Consider the following 10,669-nt stretch of genomic DNA (forward strand, 5'->3'; position numbering starts at 1 on the left):
AACTAGATAGCTGTAGGCTAGTATAGGCTATAGGCTAGTTTGAACTTGGAAGGTCAGCTAGGCTAACTAGCTAACGTATGGCTAGATCGCATTTTTCCAGTTAGTAGCAGAGCGCTAGGCTTCATAATATTCGCTTCCTCCTCTCTTCCCCTTTCCGTTTTCACTGGGCTTAAGTCTGATGGTATCAGCCAGAAAAACGGTGGTTCTTTCTGCCCTGCTCAATTTCTATGGGCAAAATGATAAATCAACATTTTCTGTGGTTGCTTTTTCTGTGTTCTAATAATTTATGTGAAATATATATGGTGTTGTGAATTGCCCTTAACCTTTTCGCGGCTGTCAAACAACTGCATGATCATTATCATTTAATTATCTGGAAAATGCTAACAGGCTAGCAAACTTCCGTTCAAGAGAGGAGTCATGTTAGCATTTTGAGACGAAAATAAAAAGGGAATAAATGAGAATAAAAGAATAATAATAAAGAACAATAATAACAATAAAATGATCTTGCTGTTGATTGACAACCATGAAAATGTAACGAGAAATTGTTTGGCCTACACCATATACATTTCACATGAATTATTAGAACAGAAAAAGCAACCACAGAAAAAGTTTAGATTTGTTTTGCTCACAGAAATTGAATAGGGTTTCGCACTTGTACTTTTTGCCATTTTTCCGCATCATCACCAATCTTATCTATAACTCCAATCTGTGAAATGACTACAGATTTTAGCTCCTTGCAACGCTATCTATCTGGAGAATCTAAAATATTATAACAACCTGGACTGTTTGTGATAAAAAAAAAAAAAAATAGAAGCACTTTAGCATGGACAGCAGTATTTTCTGGGAGCCACAAATTTGCCAAAGTTGCCAGCTCAGTAGCTCTGTCACAATACTGTTATTCACCAAGATTTCATAACTGTCTCCTTAACATGACACTGACACACTGTCATGTCACTGTTTTTTTGTTTTTTTATCCCGTCACACGCATGTCTCTGTACAGAAACAGGAGTCACCGTTCTGTTGCCTTCACACTCTTTTAGTGACTGTACTGGATTTTGTATTTTGTTCATTCCTGATTTGTGGACTTACACACACACACACACACACACACACACACACACACTCCCATTTCTCTTCAAAACGATTGTTTGTGTTTATTTTGTAGGTTTTTGTCAGGTGGAGATTGCTATTAAAATGTATTTTTTGTGTGTGTGTATGCTTGTGCCTGTGTCCATGTTGAGTTTTCAATTGCAGTACCCCCCCCCCCCCACCACCACCACCACCACCACCACCCCCTTTAAAGTATACAGGGTTTGGGTTCTGTGTGTGTGTGTGAGAGAGAGAGAGTGTGTGTGCGTGCATCAAGTCTGATTCTGTTTTGTACCACACTGTGTCAGTAATCGTGGTAAACAATCTTTTGTTTGTTTTTTTATTGTCATGGAATTGAATTTGGGAGCAGAGCAAATGGAGCGACTTTTAACTGGGGCGGAAAAAAACGGATTGTCCTTCATTCTCTCTGGCATGCTTTAACTTAAAAAGAGAAACAAGGTGTAAATACTGTTTTATAATTACTGTCTTAATGAGTTTTGAAGATGAAGAAAGTTATTAATAAACCAGAGATATATTTCTCTATGGAACTTTGTGATTGTCCTGATTTCTGTCCAGTGTTTGGTTTCCAAATGAGATATCCACCATTAAAAAAAAAAAAAAAATGATACCCACTCTTTCATATTGACTGCTGGCATGAATGTGAAGCACATTATAGGTTAGTATTGAAGTTAGGAGTCATTTTAAGACTTTAAATAAAATAGTTTATTTTCATTTTGAGGACAGAATCATTTATGTTTTTGAAGTATTGCCTGATGAATTTCAGGTAGCAACATTTTTCCAAAATGGATATATAGTGTTTTGGGGTGAAATCCTTCATATTTAAACACTTCCCTTTGGGATATTTGACAATTTTATACCTTTTAAATGCTAAATATAATAGGAATAAGCGTGACAAAACAAAAAACACATTTATTTCTATTTTGATTGATTTTGATCTTTGTAGTGTATAACACTTTGTAGCAGACAGTGGTAACAGTCACACAAACTTACAGTATATAACATCAGCTGTTTGCCAGGGAGAGCCAGTAAAACCAGATCAAATTTACTGCTATTAAATTGCAGATAAAAACATTAATGACGCACGATGACTCAAAATCAGTTAATCTTTTATGCAACTACCACCGGCCAATAAAAGTGCAGCAAGTGCAGCTGGTTTGTAATATAAACTGAACGTTTGACCTGGGCTGAACGCCCGGGTGTGGACGAGGAAGTGAAATTCCAAGACGATTTGTTTGGGGAAGTGTGTCGAATTTCAACTTGAGAAATCCCAAGACCCTCCTCCCATCCTGTGACAACACTGTGACATCACTGGGGCTTTTGTTTGCCAGTCCAGTCCAGCAGGATCCTGACGACTCATCAACAGGATATATCAGATGCCGATGGGAAAAGAAACAACAAAAACCTCAGAATGAATAGGAGATACAATGTTGAATTATCAAACTGACAGGATGTGATGTAACTGCTATTAAACTGGGGCGAGTGCCTGCGGAGAAACCTGTTTGGGATGTTAGAGGAGAGCTGGGTGAAGGCAGCTTTGTCTGTGGGTTTATCAAGTGGGCATCTCTCATCATACTGTAGATGTTTTGTTGAATTAGACCCCTGACACCTCCATGAGTAAATTTCGGCGACCCAGAATCCCCTCGATACCTGTTCAGCGCTGATCAGGCCGACACTCACCCACACTGCACTTACGTTAGACCAGGGGTTCCCAAAAGTTGACGGACCAGATATGCACACATTAGGCCACAGACCCCAATTTGATACGATTTTGTGCTGGGGACCCTCATATGGGAATGTGTTGTTGATTTAATGTTAAACTTGTATGTGTAACAGTATGGGGAGATTATAGTGGTGAGAGTGAAACCTGTGACTGGAACAGTCATTTGGTTAAATTCTCTAATTAGAAAAATTTCCGCTGAAATATCCTGTGGAAGTGATTCATTTTACAGTTCCAGTTTGTTTGGAATAAACAGAAGAAGAAGAACTGGGTAGTTAGCTATCAAGTTAGCTATATAGATGGTTCATCAACAGAAAATCCAAGGAAAAAGACGTCACAGTACTGGACACACTGTTTGATTGACAGGTGATCTCTGGGAAGTGCAGCGCAGAAACACCACAGACATGAGTGCTGAGCAACAAAGATGGAGACAAAGCCAAAAAAAAAAGAAAAAACAAGGATCTCACAGATTGCCACTTTAAATTACATTGAAATCAAGTTATTCCTCATTTTGCTGCTGACCCCCTGGAGCACCTTAAGGCCCCTTTAAGGCCCACTGCACTGGACTGACACTGCACCTACTTAGAGTTATTATTTCACATAAATTATCTTGATTTCTTGGTCCAAATGAGAGATTCTGGACCCTGCCCCCTTTCAGTCTAATGTGACAATGAATCAAATAAAATTATTTCCTATAACTACCTCCAATGCTAATATTGATATTTATAGTTTCGCTTTCCGGGGTTCTTCTATTATGCATTTTTTTTTATCTTGAGGTGATTCTGATGGGTTTTGAAGCTGTAGTGGAAAAAATAAAAAATCGCCAGCCATACTTAACTTAGCATTCGAGCATTTCATGGCTTTGTGAAGCGAAGATAACGCAACATCCACATCATGGTTTTAGCAAAATATATTTAAAATTCAGTAGCGCGTTAAAATATGTAATAACTTTGTTGTAGGCCTATGTCATTTCTGCATCATTTCACCCATCTTAAGAACGGTACGATTGGCGTTCCAAAAATCCTATTCATTTTTGCCATAGTTGAAAAAAAAAAAGAAAAACAGACTATAAGACGAAGACCAAGAAAAATTACTTTGTTATCTTCATCTCCATCATCTCCTGTCCTGACAAATGTATTGTAGGTACAGAAGTGGAGGATATACTGTATATTGTTTAGTCACACTTATCTAATTTTTATTAAAAATCTAAACTTGAGTCCTGACATTTGAACTTTGAAAAACTAAAAAAATAGTTACTGCAGTTTGTCTCTTTTAGGGCATGTTATTGGTCACCAGCGATTTAAGGAAATTGATTCAGACGGAAGAGGGCAACCTGTCAGGACGGATGCATCACACCCATCCTATTACATTAACTAGAGTAGACACATGCCCAGTCTGTCTAGTGGAAATCTACAGGTGTGTATGTGAATTGTTGTGGATGATGTCACTTCCCCTCGCATCGCTGTCCAACAGGGAAGTGAAGAAACATTAGATTTAGCCACTGTTACTCAACTGTAAACAATAGCCCGTCTACTTGGGCTGGTGGAATTTTTTCACATTAAAGAAATCACTGTTAAGACTTCCTGACATCACCGACATGTAAATGTTAAGAAATGGCAGAATAGAACCAAACTGTTTCATAGGATGAGCTGTCACACTTGTGTATTTTGTGTCATAATGAGTGTCAGCTGGAATACCTGAAATGACTAAAATCAGGAAAATGATTTTTCAGATAATAGCTGTAATCAATCAAGAGTTATCTTAAATCTCTCTTGAGGGGAAAAGGGAAAAAAAGAAAACAAACAAAATAAAAATAAACAAAATAAAGTATTATAAATTAATAATAGTTGGTGTAATACTACTACTACTACTGCTCAGTGGTGGAAAGTAACTAAGTACATTTACTGTACTTAAGTACAATTTTGAGGTACTTGTACTTTACTTAGTATTTCCATTTTCTGCTACTTTATACTTCTACTCCACTACAATTCAGAGGCAAATATTGTACTTTTTACTCCACTACATTTATTTGATAACTTGAGTTACTAGTTACTTTGCATATTCAGATTAATAATACAAAATATAATCAACAAATAAATTATGATGTATTATTATAGATTAAGATAAAACTTTATTGATCCCCAGTGGGAAATTTACAAACTACCCAGCAGTAAATAAAGTCATTAAAATCAGCTTCACCTTTAGCAGCTGCAACATTAAAGTGATGCTTACACATTAATGCATCAATAATTATAATCCAATAATATAATATACATTATTCTGAAATGGGCCATTCTGCATAATGAGTACTTTTACTTTTGGTACTTTAAGTATATTTTGATGCTAATACTTTTGTACTTTTACTTAACTAAAAATTTGAATGCAGGACTTTTACTTGTAACAGAGTATTTTCTACACTGTGGTATTGTTACTTTTACTTAAGTACAAGATCTGAGTATTTCTTCCACCACTGCTACTGCTACCACTACTGCTACTGTTACTGCTACTACTACTAATAATAATAGAAAATGACAAGGAGACAAGACAATAGTTAGGTATTTTAACATTTTTTTGCTAAGAAATATGTCATAAAATAATCTTGCATGTAATTACATGTATACAGGTTTCCAGTTTACAAATATGACTAAAAACACATGCATAAGTACAATTTGGAAAACAACTGACACAGAAATTAATGCATAAAACGGTACGCCTGCCAAATTTTGTCTTCCAGATCAAAACACTATATAATCCTTAAATGTAACACAGTTAACATCAACTCCACTACAGCGCCCCGCTAGTGTCAAAATTACATAGCTGGCACAACTAAACCACACATTAAAACCACACCTGCGTCTGTGTGTAAGTACAGTATTTCATCATCAGATCCATTCACATTCACCACAGGGCTCGTAGCGTGAGTTGGTTTTTCACTTCCTGTGTCTGTGGGGAATTCCTCTCTCCGTGGCGGGTGTGTATATAAACCCTGTAGGTCAGCACATGCAGTCAGAACAACACTGGCAGTACTACAGGACCACTAGAAACCAAAAACAAACCTTCTTGTCTACTATCTTGCACAGGTAAATGACTTTTCTTCTTCACTTTTATCCATTTTTGTAAGGATTTAGCTGACATTCTTATCCAGAGCGATTTATTATGAGTGAACCTGGGACCTTCTGGTTACAGGACAGTCTATTTAACACACTCCCTGCTGCCTATTCTGTTATAGGCTGCTGGAGGATTAATTTTGTCAATGTCAGATGAAAACTTGTATCTCCAAAATGTCTGCTTTCAGACCTGAAAACAAATAAAACAAAAACAAAACAAAAGACCTGTTTGTACCTTGACCACCATGCAATTCTGATTTCATCCAATGCTCATAAGCCTAAGGGTTGTAGGTGTAGGAGTTTTGAGGTTTTCACATGACAACAGCAATTTGTATCTTCTTCTGATTCAATATTAGTAATGAACGTGAGATAAAATAAAATTAACCAAGGGGAAACTGGGTCAATGTAGCAGCAAACAATAGAGATGCAGACTGAACAACAGAAAAAAGGTAATACATAATCTGAATAAAACGGTTATACAAGTTGAAAATAAAATAAAATTAAAGATAGAGCATGTCTACGATTAAATGGCTCTCCGTATCACAGCTTTCCCAGTGTGTGCGCAGAATTTCAGTAAATATTTCTTAAATACTACATGATTTGTTTACATGGAAAATTGCTATCTTTTTGCAGATCTTTCCCTACTCAGAAGACATGGCATCTGGATTGAAATGCAACGTGATGAAGGTGAGTATCCTGCCGCTGTGAGAACATCACATTTAAACACTGAACATCCTGAAGCTTAAACCTGAAGCTTACCTGATGTTTTCCTCCGGGCCAATTTTTTTTTTCAGCACACCAGTGAGACGTGGAGCTCCAAGATGCCCGAGGGCCTGGCTCTGGAGATTTCCCATCATCCTCTGACCATGAAGCGCGTGGCAAACCTCATCATCGCCATGGAGAGGTTAAAGGGCGGCTGGTCAGAGTCGCTGCTGAGCTCCGAGTTCAGAGATGAAAACCTGCTCAGCATCATGCTGGAGAGCGCAGTGGAAGGTAAACAGGCCTAGTCCAGTTTATTTATATAGTCCTTTATCAAAAGCATGTCTCAAAGGGCTTTACATACCATCATATACATGTCATATACCATACTACATCATACATACATACTACATATACTGTATATACACACATCATATACATCCTTCATTTACTATATTATATACATACATCATATACTAGATCACATCATATACCATATTACACACAAACACACACAATCATGCCTATGGGCAATTTTTTAGAGGCATCAATTCACCTGACCTCGATCTCTTTGGACACATATGCGCGCGCACACACACACACACACACACACACACACACACACACACACACACACTAGTTTGACTTTAGATTGACTTAGTCAATCTGGCAATCTGGTAAACCACAATAAATCAATAAACAAATGATAAAAAAGTTCAAAGAAATAAGCTGTTGTTCCTCTGCCTTCACATAGCATGGAGTTACTGTTACACCTCTGCTCTTCTGGTTTTCTGTTGGGTTATACTGGTTTATACTGGCCTCTGCTGGTCCGCACCGCTTTATATTGGCCAGAGACTTGTGTAGGAAGAGATAAGTTCCTGTTATAAGTTCCAGTTCCTGCTGGTTTGCTGATAGAGTTCGATAAAGTACATAAAGGCCTAACTTCAACTTACCAGCTTCACCTTTTTTCCCCTCAGAGCATCTTGTAGTGGAGGTGACCTCAGCTCCACCGGAGCAGGGCGTGTTCACCAGGCGGGAGGAGCAGCAGTACAGCGTGTACGACAGCCAGAAGAGGAGCTTGGTTCGGGACCAAAACAACATGGAGCTGCACGCTGTGGTGGTGCAGGGAGGAAACGAGGACAACGACCACATAGGTAGAGTCACGTCACCTTACAGATGATATCAATCGTACAGTCCTGCATTTGGTCTGCTGGTTAGAAAAGCATTCTGTGGCTCAAGGTTGCGATTCAAACTATGGAGCAAAACTAGGTTCATTTTAGTTTATTTGGCTATTCCAATTCAACTGAGGAACTGGAATTGTAATTTGAAAAAAACCTAGAGGAAACAATTGGAATTGAATTGGAAGTTCAGGAAGTTTAACTTAATTCAGTGAAATTCTGTGAAATGTCATGTTTTTTTGTTTTTCTTACCACATATCTGAAGTTACACATAGTGTATTATCAATACTGAATATCAGGGACCTTTCAGGTGGTTGACCATGCATTCTCAATTCAGTTCATGAATGGAGTCAACCCTGGTCTCTATGGCTTTCCCAGGCGTGTGTTCACAGCGGTGTATGTCTGTTAAGATCACTGAGGCTGACATGATGTTTCAGTTTTGGTTGAAGTTGACCTCTGCTGTCTGTTCTCTCCTCAGTCACCCTGAACATGTCGACCTACCTTCAACCCGTTCCCAGCACCCAGAGCCAGCCGGTGGCCCTGGGCATCAAGGGCACCAACTTCTACCTGTCCTGCTCCAAGGATGGTGACAAGCCAACACTGCATCTGGAGGTAAAACTCTACCACATGGATCTTACATACAGTAGATACTAAATAGACTCTGATGGTAAACCATGGTAAACTATATGGCTCACAGCAGAAACAGTGACCTAGGGGCATTGATCAGAACCTCTTGCTCATCTAAATTCTTACCATCTGAAGGAAAATGCTAGTCAAGTCACTCTCAACTTTTAAGTCCCTTTTAAAAACATCTCTCTATAAACGTGCTTTTACTTGATCCTATTGATTTTGTTTATTTTGTTTCTTCTTCTACTGTTCTTTCTTGTTGATTTTATTTACTGTTGTTTCATTAGCGCTGCATCATCGTGTTTGATATTATGCTGGTAACAAGAAAAGTGCTGTATAAATATTGTTATAATAATAATATTAATAATAATAATAATAACAATAATAATCATAACAATCATAATTTTAAACTGTCTTTTAGAAATATGTAGCACAGTGCTCGGGCTGGACGATATGGAAACAATTTATATCACGATAGTGGCAGTAAAATTATTTCGATATTGATATAGATATCTGTTAACATGCAAACTACATGTTAAATAATTAAATTGGTAGAATAGAATAGAACAGAATAGAATAGAATAGAACTTTATTGGCCAGCAGATAATATAAAATATGATAAAACTAAAATTTTCAAATAATATTCCCTAATTTGTTTTCAAATTTCTTTTTGTGAGATATTTTAAATAGTTTTTCACACATTATTTCATCTCAATATGATTCTATTGAAAGACGATAAATGGTTATATTTAATTACATATTAGGTTCATTTATTATAGCCCAATAGATTCATGTGGCTTTTGATATGAGGTCGTGAGTTGAGTCTGGTGGATGAACTTACTGACCTGTAACTTTCCTCACCTTAGGCGATGGACAAGGACAATCTGAGGTCGATCAGCAAGGACAGTGAGATGGCGCGCTTCCTCTTCTACAAGCAGATCACCGGGGTGGACGTCAGCACCCTCCACTCCGCCTGCTTCCCCCAGTGGTACATCAGCACCGCCGAGAGCGACAACATGCCCGTCGATATGTGCCAGCAGACATGCGAGACCCGCTACAAAAACTTCACCATAAGGCGTATTGCCAACACGCAGTCCTAGTCTGGATCTGCAGGTCAAGTTTGGCCCTCTAGAAAACAATTTGGTCTCTCAAAGTGTTCCAAAGAGTGTTAAATATATTTATTTATAGTATACTGTATCTTTTTTGATTCAAGAACTAGTAAGTTATTTTGAAAAACCAATCACTATTATAAGTTATATCAGTGACAATCTTTATTTTATGAATCCATAGAAGCTATTGTACTAAGTGATCAGTGTCCAGTATGTGTATTTGTGTAATTGTGGCCCATGGCCCACCGCCCAGGTCATGTTGGGACTCTGGTCTAAGACTGTCGGATGAGACACTACCGCAGTCTGATAGGAAATAACTACTTGAAGTTTTCAGAGTGTGTATCTACAGTATGTACTAAGTACAGAAAGGGAACAATGGGTGTATTGACTTAGTCAAAGTTCACCACGAGGTGGCGTCATTGTGCCGACTGGTGAGCACCCTGTGTAGTTATTGTACTGAGCGAAAGGCACATGTTCAGATAATTTCAAAGCGTTATGCTTTAATCTATTTATTTATTTATCTATCTATCTATTTATGCACTGGTGTTATTTTAATATGTATTTATTGTGGAAATCTGCTTACTAATAATATTGTCATGAAATTCAATAAATCTGTATTAAAGCCTCATAACTTCTGATGACTGAGTCCATCTCAAAACATTTTCACATTCACTAATGTTGACTACATATCAAGAATACATATCAAGCAGGTTTTATAGTAAACCATGGCGTTTGAGGGAGCCCGGCACCCTCCTGGTCACGTGACGGGCGGACACCGACAAGGGCGGTGTGTAGCCGATTGCCATCTGCTGCATTCGTTAGCAGCAAAACAAACCCACCCCAAACATGACCAATTGAGTGAAAAGAGGAGCATACCTCCGACTGTAGTTTAATTTTGCCTACCGCTTAAAAGACAGCCAATAATCATGGATGTAGTGGAGGATAAACCTACCTAAACTCAGTTTACCCACCTTTTAAGGCTGACAATGTAAATGTACAGTATGGGTCATAGCAGCCAGTGGATGTAAGTTATATGAGGATAGGTATTTTAAGGGGAGCAAAAGCATAAACGTTGATGAAAATGTAAATGAGTTTTATTTCTATTGGTGGTGATAAATACCC

General features: G+C 38.0%; 1 protein-coding gene across 1 annotated transcript; it reads left to right on the forward strand.

Annotated features, from left to right (window-relative positions):
* Window positions 1-5,772: 5,772 nt before the first annotated feature.
* LOC139650862 (interleukin-1 beta-like) lies at window positions 5,773-10,167 on the forward strand. Its single transcript, XM_071527646.1, has 6 exons — window positions 5,773-5,907; window positions 6,568-6,621; window positions 6,729-6,927; window positions 7,611-7,787; window positions 8,290-8,423; window positions 9,305-10,167. The coding sequence occupies exons 2-6, from the start codon at window positions 6,589-6,591 to the stop codon at window positions 9,536-9,538; spliced, it is 777 nt and encodes a 258-aa protein (XP_071383747.1). The 5' UTR covers window positions 5,773-5,907; window positions 6,568-6,588; the 3' UTR covers window positions 9,539-10,167.
* The last annotated feature ends 502 nt before the right edge of the window (window positions 10,168-10,669 follow it).

The sequence above is a fragment of the Centroberyx affinis genome, unplaced genomic scaffold (genome assembly GCF_046629955.1).
Source record: "Centroberyx affinis isolate AG114_WGS23_722 - 3 ecotype Tasmania unplaced genomic scaffold, CSIRO-AGI_Caff_v1 ptg001560l_1, whole genome shotgun sequence".
Taxonomy (NCBI): Eukaryota; Metazoa; Chordata; class Actinopteri; order Beryciformes; family Berycidae; genus Centroberyx; species Centroberyx affinis.